The sequence below is a fragment of the Ursus americanus genome, chromosome 5 (genome assembly GCF_024610735.1).
Source record: "Ursus americanus isolate L20-20 chromosome 5, mUrsAme1.1.p, whole genome shotgun sequence".
Lineage (NCBI taxonomy): Eukaryota > Metazoa > Chordata > Mammalia > Carnivora > Ursidae > Ursus > Ursus americanus.
The window spans coordinates 73,139,669-73,159,105 of NC_142131.1; the positions used below are offsets into that span (position 1 = coordinate 73,139,669).

The 19,437-nt window shown below is 44.5% G+C and overlaps 1 protein-coding gene across 3 annotated transcripts in view; it reads left to right on the top strand.

Moving 5' to 3' along the window:
• SEMA6A (semaphorin 6A) overlaps positions 1–19,437 on the top strand; it is a 124,869-nt gene that overhangs the window by 99,682 nt on the left and 5,750 nt on the right. For 2 of the 3 annotated variants that reach the window (XM_045794880.2, XM_087862368.1), the window contains one exon: positions 3,462–3,626. The exons of the other annotated variant lie outside the window; for it this stretch is intronic. In XM_045794880.2, the coding sequence (XP_045650836.1) occupies positions 3,462–3,626 (165 nt within the window). The remainder of the gene's footprint in view (positions 1–3,461; positions 3,627–19,437) is intronic. 3 annotated transcript variants of the gene reach the window in all.

The following is a 19,437-nucleotide window of genomic DNA, read 5'->3' on the forward strand; positions in this document are numbered from 1 at the left end:
TTGACTGACCACCAACGTAAGAACTAGTCTCAACAGTACTTATAAACACACAGGAGACTTTCTTTTCACAAACTATTCCAAGAGAGGCTTATTTTGAAGTTACTAAACCTAGACTAGATTTAGTTAAGTCACTCACCCAACAGGTGTTGAGTGCCTACTACGGTGTCAGGCACTGGACTAGGCACTGTATTTCTACCATCAAAGGAAAGACCAAATTGCTATTTGTATGAGCACAGATGTAAACTAGGAAGCCAACCACAAAGTCCAAAATGCACCCACTGTTCCTGTGTCCTTTGCACATCCCCCTAAAATGTTCAGTGGCTGAGTGCACGCTCACAGAGAGCCATAAAACTCGAACTGCCTAACTCAGAAAAAGGGATCATCACGATAAATCATGTAATCTCTCTGCTTGGCCAAAGTTCTGTGCAATAACAGTCACATCTGCAAGAACCCTTTTAGTGAATTGGACCCTGTTTTCCTTCTCTCTCCCTGTCTTGTACTGACTTAGTGTCTCTTGTTTTGTGTCTAATTGGCTACAATCATCGTTAATAGGTAATAGTGGTTTGAAAGGTCTCTAACCTCTGGAATCACAAAGACTTGTAGATATAGAGAAACAATACGATGCATATTAAAGTTAACTTCTAAAATCTATTCCTTTGCATATTATAAGAATAATACATCAGGGGCGCCTGGCTGGCTCAGTCAGCAGAGTGTGCGACTCTCGATCTCAGGGCCGTGAGTTCGAGCCCCATGTTGGATGGAGAGATTATTAAAAAAAAAAAAAAAAGAACACATCATAAGCTCCACTGATTAAAATATGACCTTTCATAATGGATTAACAAGACAAAATCATAGGATCCAAATCTACTGACCTGTAATACCATATCTACAAACAAATGCCTATTTTTGTAGCACTATTTTGGTTACAAAGTCTCTTGGGGAATACACGAAAATGATATAGCCTGTACAATCAGATTTTAAGAAAGAATGTAAGTGATTTGCTTTTCACATTTTAAGCTTGGAGAAGTAGTAATAATAATACACCTCTTGGATTTCAAACTAAGGACTGCTGTTTAATGGTGCTCTTACAAGGCAGTTCTAAAATTGTTGAGAATCAGGTATTGCTCTCTCCAACTGTCTGATTCACCAGTGACACGTGTTGCCTGTCCTCAAGCATAAGTGTTAAAGAATACAAACCTCGGGCTGCTCGATTTTTTCCTTTACTTTTCAGTACATCAGATGCATGGTTTCTCTAGATTTACACATAGAAAATGGGGATGTGGTGGGTATTAGACTAACGGTTCAGCAATAGGAAGAAGCTGATTTCTCACATTTGCGTAAAGCATTTTCCTACCTAACTACCATCTGGTCCACATTAATTTCCTCTCATAGCCATAGCTTTCCATTACCAATGAGTTTTCCATGTATTTGCAGCATATGGTCCAGGAAATCTTTCGACGGAGAATGTGTCCCCTAGGCATATATTTCCCCTAGATTACCGTATTAAGAAATGTTCTCCCTCAACCATACTTACGGCATTACCATAAAATTGCCCCTTGAACACAGTTAAATTGAAAGTACTCAAAATGCATATCAATTCAGGTAAAAGAAATTCTTGCTACTTGGAGAAAAAGGTTTTGTTTTTTTCCTTCTCCCCCCTTTCTAACTCCCTATGAAGCGATTTCTAATTGCCTAGGCTGGGTGATGAATTCACTGTTAGGCTGACCATATATCGCATAAGAGCAGTGTAGAATTCAAGAGAAGGAAACAGAGGCTCTGTTTCAGACTGTGATATAAGCAAAAAAAAAAGAAGGAAGAGAATGCAGAATTGCATTTCCAAGCCCGGCTTAATTTCGCTACTACTGTTTTCTGATCAGTATTAAGAGATGAGCTGTGAAACCCAGCAATGAAAACACAGACAGTCTAGCTGCAAGCATTCTCGAGCCGTAAATGAACATGTTCCTAACAGCTGGATATAAACCAGACTATGTGCACCAAAGCCAATGTTTGAAGCTGTGTGGAGGCGAACACACTCTACATAGAAAGAGGTGTCTTAAATGTCACCCAAGTGCTGTGGTGGCATGTAAGAGTGTTGCTTCCACAGAAATCACTAGAGTTTAGGTGAGCCACTTGGCTTGTTTGTGCTTCCCCTTGGTCGTCTTTGCATCGGTTGTCTGTTATGTGCAGTCCTGGAATCTCCTGGGATCCACCTTATTATAATAACTGTCATAAAGAGGAATGCGGTACATCGGTCACTGTGATCTTTCTTTCTGGTCACCAGTATCATATTTATCACGTACGCTGGTGATCACAGCCCAAGGTTGGGACCACTTGTGAATCTGTCCTCCTTTCTACCAGAGGCACTGATTCCACATACACAGTAATGCCTTGATGTCCTTTCAAACAGTGTTCAAGAGGTTGCCATAGCTAAGAGGCTTTAATGAGCCAAAGACTCTATTCGAGAATCACGGAGAAGTTAAATTTTATTTCTACCGGAGAGAACAGGTAGTGGGGCTTCCTTTAAATCACTGTGACAGTTTACATCAAAGCACCTGGTGCGACCTGTATTTAACCTTGGGGATGACGGCAGGAAAGCTTAGCAACGTGTTCACAGGAAGAATCCAGAGTTTCTGCCATAACTCCAAACCTGGCCATTCTTTTCCTGATGTCATCCTCTGGTAGGCTCCTCTGGATCTCAAAAAGCTACCCTTTCTAATCAGTCATGTCAGTCAGTGTGTGGCCTCAAGAACAGCCTCTCCCAAGTATGAGTCAAGAAACCAGGCAAGGGACTTTGCTGGACCAAGACACAGAAGGCATAGCCATGGCAACATGGGGCGCTTGAGGCTGCCGTTCCAGGGAAGCGGTGGTGGGAGCAGCTCCCTTCAGAGAGCCATCACTTCTGTTAGCAATGGGGAACCTGCAAGGTTGAGTTGAAGCTGAAAACCAGACACACCCTCCGTGAGAAAAGCTCGGTGGGAAGGGCTCAGCACTGCTGAGTCATTTCTAACGGGCGAGAGGCTCATCCACTACCATCAACCTGCCCCATCAGTCACAAATTGTGTCCCCCAGGGTGGCCACATCCTGCCTTTAGTGGTGTTACGGGAATACCAAAGAAGGACCCCGGTATTGAGCATGGGTGTCAGGACACTGCTGGGTACTTCCACCACGACGTCACTTTATCCTCTCCCCATTTTGTGCACAAGGAAAATCAAGGCCCAGAGAGATTAAGTGAATCTCCCAGGCTCACCCAGCAAGCAGCAGAGACAGGATCTGGCCCCTCACCTTCTAACTGCAAGGGCAGGGAGTCTTCTGTGGAACCCCAACCCCCAAGCCTGTTATTTCTAGGGCAATCTCCTTTCAGTCCTACAGCCAGCTTGGGTGTCCCCCTCCGGGCCTCTGAGCAGAGGGAATGCGGGGGTCTCCAGCGATGTGTTCCCTAACTGTATTTGTGATGAAAACAGGGCACTCCAGTTCCCTCTTGCCCAGCACCACCACGTCAGATGCCGCGGCTCAGGAGGGGTATGAGTCTAGGGCAGGAATGCCGGACTGGAAGGACCTGCTCCATTCACCCGACAGCACAGACTCTTTGGGGGCGGTGTCTTCCCGTAATCACCAAGACAAGAAGGGTAAGGCCTTGGAAATGCCTCTTCCTCTGGGGGGAGAGGGAGGGAAAAGTGAGGAGGACTGTGTAACTGCTTCCAGCTCGCAATGTTTAAGGAACCTCCAACACACTCTGATTGAAAGCTTCTCAAAAAAGACTGCAATCCAATCCTCTGTGCTCGGCTCGATCCTATATCAGTCCCCGATCAAGGAGAAACCACACAAAACAAATAACACATCCTCTAAGCTCCCTCCATCCAAAAGAGGTGCGGCTTGGCCCAAAGCAGATCCCGCTCCACTCCTCTGAGCTCACCCTGTGACTCGGGGTCCTCTTTCCCCATTGCCTAACGGGATGGGAGGCAGTGCCGGCCTTGGCATGCGCGTAATCCAAGCAAAGGCCCGTTTACCGCGTGAATGGAGAAATAGCAGGGCAGAGTCTTTTCCGGCTGGTAGCATCCCTCACTCACGCGTGGTGCTGAATGTGAATAGAGCTGTGGTCCTGCGAGGTACTGTAACTGCCCTTTGAGGACAACAGCTAAAACAAAAATATGTTATTTAATCAAGCAGAATTGCTATGCATTTAAAACGGAAAGGAAGCTGCGCTCAATGAAAGGGACTCTACTGTGAACTGTCCTAAATTCTCCCCTGCTTTCTTTGCTCAACTAGAGACAGGAAATGTCCTCTCTTTTCTCGCCAGTGGCTGCTTCTGGTAACACATCCTACGTTAGTTGCAGCTGCAACCAAAGAGGCCTTTACTTGTCCAAAAAACAGGCTTGTAAATCAGAGGCTGAAAAGCCCAGTTATGTTGAGAGCTGTTTCCCCTCATTCAGAATTGTTCACTTCTATATGTTTTCAAGGGTTTCATCCAAGCGGGGGTTTGAGTCTCGAGGGCAGACCAGCCACCGTGACCCTTGGAGGCCGGTCTCTGTCATATCCCCCCCTCGGGGTTTTCCATGTACGGACTGCCATCTTTACTGTGAGAGGCTGTTTGCCAGGCAGACCCACATGCGAGATTCTCACCCCTTTTTGTGACCCACCTCCACGGCCGTATGGGCCAAGCCGCAGTGCGAAGGTGTAACCCTTGTGACTTGTTCCAGAGTGTGTCCCCTCGAAAATCAATTTTCTTATTCCTCTGGAACTTCTGAGTCACATTCCCTGCCCCCAATCTTAAAGAGTGGCTTCTGCCTCGGCAGTCTCCTGAAGCTGGAGGCATCCCTGCTCTTACCATTGCGAGAGCGCGCCAGGCGCATGGGTGACGCGACACCACTGTGACCGCAAGCCACAAGCCCTACCATGTGCCATTATTTGTTATGTGTGGCTCCAGACCGCAGATGTGTTGGTCTTGGCCGAGTTCTCAAGAAGAGACGGCTCCGTGAAGTCACTTGGTGTTTGCCCACTGTGACTTTTCTGAAAAACCAAACAGCCGTTCCCGTAAAGCATTAAATATGTCAACCAGATCGCTAGCTGTTGGTTACAATCATTTTCTCTTCACTTCACGGAGATGGGTGGCATGAATCTTCTCCAGTTGTTAACTCCCCCAAGGGATGGAGGTTATCAAAGAGTCCAATTAACACTTTGACAGATCATTTTAAAATTCGGCATTGTTCGTTCTCTTGGGTCTTATTATGAATATTGACAAAGCTGGAAGCAGTCTACAAATTGTCAAACAATGGTGGCAGAGGTGATCGCATGGGTGTTTAACATGATCACTGTTCCTGTGCTATTCACTCCTTGCCTTGCCCTGTCAAATTCGAGTTTGGTTTTTGACAATTGATTATGTATTTGATGGGGCAATGACAATGGGTTGTGACGCAGAAAAATTTTTCCAAAAAAAAGTTGTAGCTTAATGTTCCTTTTGCCATGATTTTTATGATTTTAATTTCCATTTTGCTCTGAATTGTTTTTCTGTTTCATGTTCATGATTTATTTTCAACTTCCGTTCTGTTTTGCTGAGCACTGTGTGGTATGACTTGGTGATGGCGTTATTCCGTTGGAAAAGTCTTGTTTCTTTTCTGACCCATGATGACGTCCCTTAACTTAGCCCAATCTGATCTCCTCGCTTCTTTTCATTTCCTGATGTGGGTGCCTTAATGATGTCACATCCGTGTGCGCAGCATCTCCTGGGATGCGAGAGTTTCATGGGTTTTGCGAGGGCCTCTGGCGGGTGCTCTTTTCACTGGGTCGACTGTCTCATGGGAATGTGACATTTTGTGTGCCCCAGCTTTAGGAGCTAAATATACTCTGGAATTGTTTCTAAAATATCACACATTTCCCCACTAAGCAGAAAATGTGTCCCGCTCACCAGCTTGCTGAGGAGGAGTCAAGTGCCCCATGCCTTTTTTCTTATTTTGGCTGCCGAATAAGAGGCCAGTGAGCTGAGGAGCCCACAGCTCTGCCCTGCAGATTTGCTGACCGCCACTGGGCTGGGCCCAACTCTCTGTCCCACGTCATCCTCCAAACGATCCTGCATTTCCAGAGTATGTTTGCTTGCCTTTTTCTTTCTTTTCCTTGCTGTGTCTTTCGTCTCGATTTAATCCTGTGCGTTCCTCACATTCTGTCAAAGCACCAATCCTCACCTTGCAATCTAACCCCCTTCTGCTACCATTGTTCTCAGCCTCCCCCTTTCCAAATAATAGACCCAAGCCCTCTGCCCTTCTGTGGAATGTTCCAAGGCTCTTTCCTTCTACACTGTGAGTAGCATTCTGATGCTGTATGTACATGTACAGTCATACTAACAAAGCGTGAGAAGAGGCCTGTAAGGCTCGCAGAAGCATTATCACCGAAAATGAAGTAATTTTCTCTCTCAGTAACTGGCCTTGCCCTTCATTACCCTACTGGCCTTGTCTAATGTCTCTTGTCCTTGCTGCTTTTCTTTAAAATTGCCTGATATCTTTCAAGCCCTAGATTCATTAGTAAAAACACAGCCAACTGCTCTGTTTTATCTCTGGGTCGGTCCCTAGATGTCTGGAGCCTCTAGAGCCAGCCCTCTAATCACCAAGTTGATAAATTGGATGCAGCCTTGGCTACTTCTTTCTTGGTTTTGCCACATTTAAAAATATATATTATTTATTCATCCTATAACTATTGAGGTGGTAATGAGTAGTTACAAAGGGGCCCTAATTACATATGAATAAGAAAGAAAATCCACCTTATTTTTAGATCTGGCTTGTCTCCCCCCACCTCCCTTCCCCACAGCAGAAGAAATAAGAGCTTTCTTTCTTAGGTTAAGCAATACTGAAAATTAATAGCCACTCTTGTGCCTCTTGTTTCTGACCAAAAGTAGTAATACCATAAAACCTGATTTCCAAGAAGACTGCAAGATATGTGAGGAAATTAGCCGTGTACTGATCTGCCGAGAGAGCTGGGCAGCATAAATATAAAATGTAAATGCTGACCACTGCTGTTTGGACACAATAAATCAGAGCAGAAGAAAATCCCCTACTTCAGACTTTACAGAGTTCTTGTGAGCTGTCAGAAAACAGATAAAATACTCAATATATACAAAGATGTTCCCATTTGATTGGAAATGCCAGCGCTGTGGTAAGCTTATATATTTTGGGAAATCTTTAAAGTGAGATACTATCAATTACATTTAGTCAAGAGGATGTACTCATTGCCGACAAGAAAAAGATGTAGAAACAGAATTTAAATTAGAGAACAAATGAATAATTTAAACTAAAACATACAGTAAATGTTGCATATATTTTAATCAATGTACAAGCTATTTGTGTAAGCAATTTTTACTTTGGGAAATAATATGCAGTAAGATTCATAAGGTCTGTCAAGTATGGTGATGAGTATGTTGTCCATACTTCATAAACAATCCTGAACAATTCTCTAGATCACAGAGTTTATCATCGATTCCTCAGACACGGCATAGCCTACAGCAGCAGGGCCTACCAGTAGGACAGGTGGCTCCTTACAGGAGGGGATTTAGATGGCTCAGGACATCACAGCCTTTAAGAATCCTGAATCCTGTGCTGGAAGGTCATGCCCTTTTCAGTTCTCTTTCAGTCTTCTTGGTGATGTCAAAGGAAAAGTCTCGGTCTGGTGCTTTATGGTTAACAACTCCCTGAACTTGCTACTCTCCCACTTTGACAAGGATAAACAGGCTTTAGACTGGGGGCTTTGCTGTGCAGCTGAAGCTAGCTGGAAATTAAAGCGGTTTTGCTTTCGGTCATTTTTTTATGGTTACCTTCTATCTAGGAAAAGTGACACTTTTTCCCCCATTTACGATAATGACGAAGTTTCTACCCGAAATACATTTTAAAGGTAATTTAAATAGAATACTAAGTAAATGTGAAGGGAGGAAGTACAGGGGGATAAAATTACCAAGCAATATGGTAGGTAAGACTCATTGGTATCACTAAAACTGTAGTATTGGTAGTTGAATGACTGAAGTTTGGGAAACTCTGGCCTCGAGCAATTACAGGAGTCCAGTAAGGATTCAACTACTACCAAAACATGGCTTCTGGCATTTGGAAGAATAAGATTTACAACTGCCATGCTTCTGTGGGCCAGGCTCTGCGTGTTGCAATGATATGATCTAGTGCTCTTGTGATCTCTCTTCCAGCTACTGAGCTCTGTGACTGGGGATGAGAAGTTTGGTCAAGTAGGAGCTGAGAGTGAAATGGTCTTAGACTGAAAGGAAATTACTCATTCTAGTCTTGTTAAGCATCTGGTGAGATTCTTCTCCAGACCAGCTGTGAGCAGCCAAAGATACCTGTAGCTAGTGATTCCCCAACTTGTGGTGGAGGGAAAGCGGACCTTCGGCATTTCTGCTGTCTGTCTCCTGTTCCGTTATCGGTGCGGACTCGTGATACACTGTGTTCCCTGTCCTGGCAGTAACCTACGCTTGATCCCTTTCTCCCTTTGTTCCCATTCAAACTCTACCTATTCTGAGTCTCAAACCCTCATAGCCAGGCTTCCCTCATTAACAAGCTGAGAAATCCCATCTTGGGTGAGCAGTGTAGATCACCGAGCCTGGCCCCAATGGCTCTAGCATTTTAACAGCCTCTGAATGCTTAAAATCTAACGGATTGGGGATTTTAAAGTGCCCCGATTCTCTCAATGGGAAGAGTCAAGTCTCATGTAGGTGATCTTACATACAGAGAAAATTATTAGTGATGACCATAGTAAAGGAAGAAAAACAAGCTCCTCTTCTTCTCTTGACTCCTACACTTGGGCCAGATTTTCTCTGCCATTTCCTCAGTAACATTACCATAACAAAAATGTTTTCTGAGGTGTCTCAAGCAAAATTTATTACTGGCTCCACAGCACAGTATGGGATGCCAATAAGGAGTTAGAGGCTACACTAGAGATAGACACGGCTCCTATCCAAGAAATAGCAAACCGCCAGACAGACGGAACACACATATTCGAGAAAGTGCAGCCTTTCCGACCACCACTGCCTGCAGGAACAAGGCAAAAATGTACACAGCAGACTCTAGAAAAGGGTATTGGACAACTCAAGACAGCTTAGCTGATGTCAAGGACACAGCCCTTGGAAGACGGTTTCTCAGACCCTTTTCTTTAGCTCTTCCCTTCAGCACCAATGTTGCGGCCATCACATGCCACTGGACAGGGAGGAGGAGGGGGGAGAGAAGTGAGGTATGTTTGGTGCAGAATTCATACTTTAAGGTTTTGTGGAAATGCTGCCAAACTGGGGCTTTTTTTGAACAGCCTTAACTTTGTTTCAAAAGGACGAAACCCTTGATAATATGCATAGCTTTTATTAGTAAAACCTATAGTATCACAGCCATTTTTAAATGTGATAGTAGGACAGTCTTGGAGAATTCAGAGAAAAGGGCTCGGTCTGGTGGGGAAGACTGCCCGTGGGCGGGGCAAGAGGCTCCACCTTCCACCCCACAGTCCACACCTGACTGGAGCAGGTGGGCGTGGGCATGTGCAGAGCCTCGGCCCACTAAAGAGACAGAGAATGACTGCTATTGTTCCAAGAACCATTCTGAATTAAAGTTCACTTACTTCTGTTCTGAGGGTTAGAGGAAAGCTATCCTTTAAGTGCACAAAACGTGAAGTTGCTACTGCTGCTGCTAATGAAAAATAAGGTACAATTCTTGAAATTTAGTCCATTAGTATTTTAACTTGTAAATTATGCTATACTGGCCCCATAAAGGTTTAATATCATCTTTGTTACTCTCTGTTATTTTAATCTCCAAAGTGTAGACGGGTCCAACGAATATTTGTGGGAATCATTAGATGCACATTATTTAGGGGTAGCAGAGTAAGATTCCTAGATTAAATATAGAATTCCTAGTTAAATTTGATTTTTACATAAGCCATGAATACTTTATAGTGTAAGTATGTCCCACAGATTGCATGAGACATATTTATACTAAGATATTATTCCACTTGAAACTTAACCAGATATTCCGCATACTTGCTACCTGGCAATCCTACTGGAAGAGACTGTTGATAATTCATTCAGTGAGTACATAAAATCTAATCTCCAGATTACATCTATCCTTTAACTCTTAGAAAACTCTAGAATAACCCGTATATGAGGAATTAAAGTAAAAATTTCATTCTGTGAAAAAATATATCAGAGAATTATCACCAAAAGTTATACATGCATTTGAAATGTGATAGAGTGATTTAAAAGATTATCACTGAATGCAGACTTTCAAATGCCACTTTTTAAAAATTTATTTTAGAGAGAGCGAGCACAGGAGTGGGAAGAGCAGAGGGAAAGGGACAAGCAGACTGTCTGCTGAGCGCGGAGCCCAAGGAGGCTTGATCTCACAGCCCTGAGATCAGACCTGAGCCGAAACCAAGAGTCAGAGGCTTAACCGACCGAGCCGCCCCGGCACCCCTCAAATCCTACTTTTAAGTGAGAAAGGCTCAGAAATCAAACTGTTCCTAAAACACGGGCATGGTTAAAACTATTGGTTCTTTTTAATTTTATTTAACATCACGTTTTTATCAACTGTTATGTTAACGTAGTATGTTTTTTTTTCTTCTTTAATTATACGGCTGTCCTTTTTTTTCCATTTCCCATTTCCATGGCTTTGAAGGAGATTAACTGGAATACAGAAAGCACTAGAAAATATGTTTAATAATGGTGACAATAACCTCAGCTCAAAGAAAGGCAAAACGGCATCCTCACTTTCAACAAACACAGCCAAAAGGTGCTATCTATAAACTGAGTGTTACAGTGGATGCTGATCTGAATTCCACATAAGTCCTCAAGTCAAGGAAATCAAGTTCACAGGGGGTACATACAGTTCACCCTAGTGCCTCCTGGCTAGCCACCGCGGCAGAGTGAAATCTGAGAGTAAGAGAAGTAGAGGAAAGAGGGTCCAGTGGAGCTCTGAGACAGGAGGAAGGGAGACAACAGCTCAGATCCAAGCTGGGATCTGAGGGAAAGGCCTTGCAAAGTACTGAAGGGTAAAGGGGGAAGAAGGCCATTCCAAGCTAAATAAGTCACATGACATGACCGAGACATGAAGCTAGGAAAGTACTGAGTGTAAGACACAGTGTGAGGTGACTAAAGTGATGGAATATTTGGAGGGCCACAACAGGACCTGAGATTGAAATGGTAGTCTGGAGCCTTCCAAGTTATGCTAAGGGCTTTGGGCTGTAGCTGTGGGCAGTGGGGGACAGCAAAGTGGATGGGTGGGAAAAAGGGATGAAAGGAGCGTAGGAGGAAGCGAAAGACGGAGATCAAGAGGATGACAGACATGTAATAAATGGATCATTTAATAATATTAGGTTATTAGTTACATATATAAAGTTTGGGAAATGGAACTTTACATCTGTTTTGGATCTAAAGTGTCTGTTTCTACACCTCCCTGGCATTTCCCTGGTAGATGTTCCTTGCCAAGCTACGAGCTCTAGCCTAGGTACAGCTCCAAGCCAGCTGAACTCCAAATTTGGGCTTCTCTGTCTCTCTAGTTAAAACACTGGGCTGCGTGGCACAGAGTTTCATCCAGATCAGACTCGGAAATCGGGGGAGCCTGAGAAAGAAACGAGTATCATCCAGGGTGCCACCACTGATTTTTACGAGATTAGTGTTTCCCTGTCACCTACCAGAAGAGGAATCTATCTGAACCGCCAGGAAAGCGGTCTTGCAGGCAGGGCGGGTGCCGGGCTTTCCGACAGATGATGCAAGCGCGGGCTCAGGGAGGAGGGCGCGAACTGAGCGGCCCACGTGACAGGCTGTGATTGTTCTTTCGGCCATGAGGGCAGAGAGGTAGATTTGATCTAATTAATTTTGTATCCTCCTGACAACTTGTTGAATTTATCAAAGGTCTTGATGAGATTATTGTGGAAAGGGTAGATGAAAAAAAAAAAGGTAAATGTCAGCCACGTAGGAAGCTGTTTCATTTCTCTGCCTGCCTGCATTGGCACACCAATAGTCAAAGTTTCTTTTCGAGAGATACCAACCAAAACCCTTTTCTTCACCTAACATTCGTTTTCTAAAAAAAAAAAGAAAGAAATAAAGAAAACGTGAAGGGATGAAATTATGATTATGGAGACTTCAGTTTTTTCTTCTAAAATCAGCACCTTAAACCTTAGAGTATTTTAAAAAGCCAGTCATGTTCTAGAGGAGCCTCTTACCTTTCATCTGTAGCCACTTTTTCAAGCCACACCACCCTTGACATGAATTCATTTCACACACCCCCCGCCCTTTCCCCCCAGTCTTTTTTTTCCATTCTCTCCTATCTTCTGCACAAAAACACACACAATGACAAAGTTTTCTGACAGCTTAATGGAACTTTCAAGGACTACAGGGACCAGGTTAGGCATGATCTTATTAACTGAACATCTGGAGTAGTTAAAAATTTGCTCTTTAATTGGTTCGACGGCACCGTGTTCCTCTAAAATTTGTTTTGTCCTAACAATAAAATTGCAAAGAGTCGATTTGTATTTTGGATCATGCATAATAATGGAAAAATAATATTAGCTGTATCTCAAAGCTTTCTTTCTGATAGCCTCATTTCCTGGAGTTTAAAAAAAAAAAAAGCTTGTTACAAGGTTCACTTTGCAAACCCTACTGTTCCATAGACAAAGTAGCCTAATAAGGGCCAAAGAGTGGGAACTGGGAAATTTCCTGAGGACGGCTTCTCTTTTCTTGACATTATACGTGAGCACGGCCTCGAAAGCTGCAAGTGTTGCTCAGAATACACAGTTCACGTCCTTACCCTAGAGAGGACGGAGAAGCTGTATTCACGTGCCAGTGCCAGGGAGATACAGGCCGCGCGGGTAATAAAGTCCCTCGAATTGTATGTGCCGCGCTGCAGGCCAGAAGAGACCCACACGAACTCCATCACCTGTAAATCTCCCAGCACCTTCAATCACAGGCCCTGAAGTAAACTAGTGAGAAGTAGACGGCTACACTCAAATATAGCGAGACAGGATATAGACAGGATCTTAATCGGTGTCGGAAAGCTAATTACGGGCAGGGTGAAGGTTTGCCATCTTTAATTAATATTTCTTAAGCTCTCGTAAGCCTACAGCCTGAGAACTATCTTCGGAAAGAGATCCATTTTTTAATGAGATAAAAGGAATTTCCCACTCCAATTACTTTTAAATTTCCTAATTTTAAAAGGATGCCTTCTTTTTAACTATGTTTCTGCAATTACATGTCTTCACTGAAGGCAGAGGCAGTCACGAACTGTACAGAAATAATGCGAGTTCAGCCCGGTCACACACTGACAGTGCTTTATTAGGAGGGAAAGGAGTGTCAAGAAATTTACAGGGCAGCAATCTGCATTATGCCTAACCTTTCAGACATATTAAAGCGTGTCGTTTCCAGTCCTACAGCCTCTTGTTATTCGTAAATAATAGATAACACTGGACACAATCATCTGACATTTGTTAAGGCAATAAATATAGCCTAAGTGCTGATGGGTCTTGCACTGCAGGATTTAAAAGCACACAGCAGAAATGTAACTTAAAATGTCTTATATAATTCTGCGGATCTGCAGATTCAGTTCAACTCAGCAGGTCTGCAAGCACTAAGCTGTGTGCACTGCTCTGCTGGGCTCGGCATCTTTATGATCCTCAAGCAGGACCTGGATTTGGGGAACGAGCTCCGGCCCTTCCTTCAATTCAGAAATATGAAAGCAGCTTTCGGAGTTTCTTACTCTCCTGTCGGATCGTGCAGGAGGAGGAGGACAGATGCCCAGACCCACTATCGAATGCGGCCCGATGGCTGTGCCCTGTTTGAGTGGAGTCGCTTGCAAGGTTATGGGACACAATGGGCGGGCCTCTCAAGGAGGCTGCTCTAGTCAGAGGCGCTGCCTCTTCGGTCCCTGGGACTCCGTCCAGACCGGGCTGACCCAACCTAGGCCGTATCTGGGCTCTGCATTACCAACCACACCCCAGTGGCCCCTGTGACAGAGATGGGGAGCATCAGACGGGCCCCTCCGTGTCTTCATGCTGGGGCAAAGAAAGAAACCACAGGCATTTTTCCAACAGCTTTTGGCTCTGGCAAATTGGGCCGATTCTGTGACAGCAGGGCCACTGTGCTGCAGGCCGTATGTCAAGCTTCTGTCAGGTACCAAGGGAAAGTCTTAGGGATTTGTTTGCCTTTCCAGTAAGATCACATTCATTTGGTATTCTTTGTCAGAAAACCGTAACTGCAGCAAAGAACTGTCATACCCGAGTCCCACTAAAGACGCAGACTGAGCACCAAGAAGACTGTGTTCATGTACTTACATTAGAAAGCATTTTGAGGGGCGCCTGGGTGGCACAGCGGTTAAGCGTCTGCCTTTGGCTCAGGGCGTGATCCCAGCATTATGGGATCGAGCCCCACATCAGGCTCTTCCGCTGTGAGCCTGCTTCTTCCTCTCCCACTCCCCCTGCTTGTGTTCCCTCTCTCGCTGGCTGTCTCTATCTCTGTCAAATAAATAAAATCTTTAAAAAAAAAAAAAAAAGAAAGCATTTTGAAGGTCTGGCTATACGCTGCCTTGGTGGCATCTGAGACTGGACTTTTAAAGCTAACCATTTGTTTTCTGCCCTATCATTCATGTCATGTAGGGCAGGGTTTCTCAACTTTTAGTGAAAATAAGAATCATCTGGAGGGCTTGTTAAAACACAAATTTATGAACTCCAACTCCAGAGACTGATTCAGAAAGTCTGGGTAGGACCCAAGGATTTGTATTTCTAACAAGTTCCAGGTGACACTGATGCTGAGCAGCAATGATTTTTTTTTATTTTTTTTAAGATTTTATTTATTTATTTATTGAGAGAGAGAGCGCGTGCGCACACATGTGAGAGAGAGCCCAAGTAGGGGAAGTGGGAGAAGCAAACTCCCCGCTGAGCAGAGAGCCGGACAGGCTCAACCCCAGGACCGAGACCAGGGCCTGAGCCGAAGGCAGACGCTTCACTGAAGGAGCTACCCAGGTACCCCAAGTGGCAATGATTTAAGACCTTCTGCGAGTTGCTGTGGGTTATCTTACTTAAGGTCATTCTCTAATATTTTATGTTTAAATCTTTACTTTCCTACTCTTGGCTGACACAGTCAAACCCTACCAAAGTGTCGCCTTACAAGAGTCTGTCTTGGACCCTGTACAAGGCAGGTAACTTGTCAGAAATTCCAGAAATACTTCTATTATATTATTTTTTTTAAGACTTTATTCATTTATTCATGAGAGACAGAGGGAAAGAGACAGACAGAGGCAGAATGAGAAGCAGGCTCCTAGTGGAGCAGGGAGCCCGATGCGGGACTCAATCCCAGGACCCTGGGATCACGACCTTAGCCGGAGGCAGACGCTTAACCGACTGAGCCACCCAGGTGCCCCTTCTACTACATTATTAATTGGGCGTTAACAAACGTCCTGCACAATGCCAGGTGCTTTACATGCATTCATTTGATCTATTAAATCCTTCCAACACTTGTCTCATAGTCAATAGTACTGATGCTCAGAGACTGAGCGACTTGCCCAAGGTCACAAAGCTAGGTAGTTATAAAGCCAAGACTCAAATCCAGGTCTTTATGACCTCTAGGTTTATGTTCTTAACCCAGTAACACCCAGCCTCGTCTATAATCCAGATCCCAAGAACTACTTTTCCAGCAAGTTGGCAGCTTTAGTATTCAAACAGACCTGTGTCCTCATATTTATCTTTGCTTTGTAGAGAAAAAAAATCAAAGCACTGCAAATGATTCAAAGAATCCCCTGAATTTCACAATATTAGTGAAAGTTTAGTGGGCGATCCACTTCATTTTGTAGCTTTGATGCCTTGTGAAAGAGCAAAGCAAGACGATGGGACTACAAAGTTGAAGAACAGAAATGCTTTGTCTGGTTTCAGAAGTTGCTTAGATGCTGGATTTCCAGTCTTATTAGAAAGAAAACCTCAAAAAGAAGGAAAGTAAACCACATAAATTCTGCTAAAACTTTGCCCATTGAAATAATCATTACCTTTACAAAGACAGTGACAGTTCTAACACATGCAACCACAGACCAACATTTCAGGGCATGGCTTTTAAAAATTATCATGATGCCCCATCTAGACCTCAATCCATGCTATGGTGTAGCCCTCCACGGGCAGTGCCAAGCGTGAAACCTCAGAGATCTGGCACACGGGGAAATTAAGCTATTTCTCTTCTAAAAAATGTGAAATAGAAGGAATTTCATGCTCGTTCTCCCTTCTCAGCCTGTGATGGCATCCCAACAATAGTAAAAAAAAAAAAAAGTATCCATTTCAAAGGTGACAGAACTGGATGTGGATTCATCCACAGACAACCACAGTAGGCCCTAGTTCAATACATGAGCTTTAAAATAACTTCTGAACTGAGGATATTCCACAGCAGGGAAGCTGCCTCTACTTTGGTCATTAACTTGATATATCTTGAGGACCATGGCTCTCCCAGCACCTAATCTTCAGCCTGACGGGGGCGGGGGGAATAAAAGGAAAAGGAAAGTTTGAGTTATAAACTCTGAGCCCACTTCCACGGCTGCTGGCGCTTCAGTTTATTCTTAAACCATCTGGTTCGCGTTATGCCCTAAGACAAGAAGGGGGCTCCTTCCTGCCGAGATAACCACAGAGAGTTCCCCGAGCATTTTCAGGATTGCCGTCTCCACTGGGTGGGGTGTGGCTTTGAGGATCAATTGTCTCCAGTTAGGGTTTTTTTTCCCCTATTTGTTTTCTTCTCTCCTTAATAGGGATTACAGCCAGCCCTCTGTGGTTAGCAGCCATGATGCCTGGCCCGTGATTAGTTCATTCATTCATACTGCCTTGCAGGACTGGGAGCCTGGCATTTTGTTGCAATAAGATTTTCAAACAAGAAAAATTGGGTTGTTAGATTCCATTCACCCAAGTTGTTATGAGGATTTCAAGGAAATTGCAGGCTTGTCTTACTATAAAGGAAAATCAAGAGTTTATTTTTAGGGGATCCTACTCCAGGGCTTTTCTTGGTGTTCTGCCATCTTTGTTAGCTCTCAGACCCAACACGAAACCCGCTCTGGCTCGGCCGTGAAGGAAATGTCCATCCTCCTCTTTGCCTCTGCATGTTTCCCTAAAGGACACAGAGAGGCTTTGTTGTCTTTGTGGTCACCGGGTCCGCTCTACACAGATGCCTATTAATCACTTCACTATGGAGACAGACACATTCATCATATCACAGCAGCTCCGAAACAGGCAGTCCAGGGAGCAGGGGTGAGAGGGGAAAGTGCGCACTTAACCATTTCGAGGTCCTGGCTGCCGGGGGCTCCTGTACTTAGCAAGGTCACCGGGCAGGCGTGGGGAGGGCTCTTCCTTGGCAGGGCGTTTCACAGGTGCAGTTGGTTTTCGGTGTTTGCATCTGTCTCGTCTCATGCTTTGATAGGACAGCCGTCTCCCAGCTATTTCGGTAGGATGCAGGGGATAAGTAGAGGTGAAAAAAAAGTTTTCGTTGTAAAAACAGTGAAAGTAAATGTAGGTGGACTAGCTCTGCTTCTGACGCAAAGGTACTGACTCTCTGAAGCCAGCTGTTTTTCAATGATGGATTCAACATCAAGTAGAATAAGCTGAAAGTCCGCTTTCTCAGGAAAGACAACCCTGAAAACTGCAGGTAAATCCACCAAGAAGTTTCCTTCCAAAATGGACATGGCTTCTAAGTATCTTTTTCGGTCACTGAGGCTTTCCACAGCCTGCTTCTAAATGGCGTTTAGCTCTTGCTCTTACTTTTCTTCTCTAAGAACCCATGCAGTGTTCCACTACTGACACAGCAGATATTTCCTGAGCCCCTGCGTGCCTGGGAATTTCAGGGAAAATCTCCCTCCTAAAACAAGCTAGGTGAGAAAAACAAACATTAAGTGACTTAAGAGTGATGATTTTAGGATAGAGAAGTACAGATCTCCGGGGCACATGAAGAAGAGCTAACCTGGTCGGAAGAAGTTGGAGAAGGCTTCCTCCTTGAAGCTGAGGCCTAAAGGAGAGGGTCAGAAGAATGGGGGGTGAGCAGGGATAGGCCAGGCACAAGGACCAGCCTGTGTGAATGCCCAGAAGCAAGGGAGAGTACAGCCAAGTGGCTGGTGCCTACAGCACGAGAGACTAGATGGGGGTCAGACCATTCACCATTATGAACACAGCTCTCACTTTCCTTCCTCCACACACTGGGTTCTCACTGGTCTCTGCCTCAGCGGACAGCCTACGCATCTCATGATGCTGCCCCACTCGGGATGTATTCATGCGTGAGTGGGGCCTTCTCTCCTAGTGGATGGCAGGGTTTGTGACCCCTTCCCCTTGTCTCTCCGACACCCAGCACGGCGTTTGGTCCGTGCTCAGGAAATGTTTGCTGAAGGCCCCCACAAAGACGGGAGCTGAAACCTTGTTATGCCGCAACAATGAGGGTGAAAGCACCAAGAACATCACAATCCAACCCCGAGTTAGGAGAAGATCTTTCCTGAGGCATGCTGTCCCAGAGCCTGGTGCTGGGCTTCCCAAGGCGGACCAGACAACTGTAGACAATCCTAGGGCAGGGATACCAGAAACCATTCACTCTTTTCTAAAAGGATAAAGAATTTGATGTTTGAAATTTCAAAATGCCTTCACATGATCATCATAGGAAAATTCACAATTGTGTTGGACTTCCTCTTACTTGACAGTGTATAACTGGTCTTATGTTAATCACATTTTGCAGGGCCTGGGGGGAGGGGTTGTTCATAATCTTTTCATTGCTTCAGCCTCTAAACAGCTTCCAACTGTCCCTCTGAGACCTCCCTCTAGCATCCCTCCAGCGTCTGAAAACTCTCACCTCAGGGGGGAAAAAAAAAGTGAAGATTCTATTCTTTCTCAGTTCTGCCAATTTAAGGCATGATTTCAGAGAAATCTCTAAGCCATTGTGTGCCTTGCTTCCTGCAATAGGAAGGTGGAAAGAATAACCATTTAGCACCTCCTGACTGGTGAGAACTAGCTGGCGGCTAATGAATCAATGCAAAGGATGTTTCAGATACTGTTCTCATTATAACGCCCCATTTTCAACTGGCGAGAGCAGAAGGCCCAGAGGTTGGTAGAGGAAGGCATTTCAATGCCGCAGGACAGAGAAGCCAACTCTTATTGGTCTCCTGGGGGGGGGACACCTAGAGAGGGAGTATGCCACCCTACAAAAGCCCCTCCACTTCCCCAGGGTTTCCGTGCACCATCCGAAGCAATGATGTTCCACCAGCTCCCTTGGCAGTTTATTTCGAATTATTCAATTATTCAATTTCACCAGAGCAGCCAGTTGTTACAAATAACCCATCAACCCTCATCATCTCTTTTGGAATTATCCCCAAATGAATTTTTCATTTTTGAAACAGTTTCTCTTATTATTATTTTGGACATAAATTGAGCACCTTTATAGATTTCTTTCATCTAATGGATGTTAGTAGGATTACATTCTGTTCTATA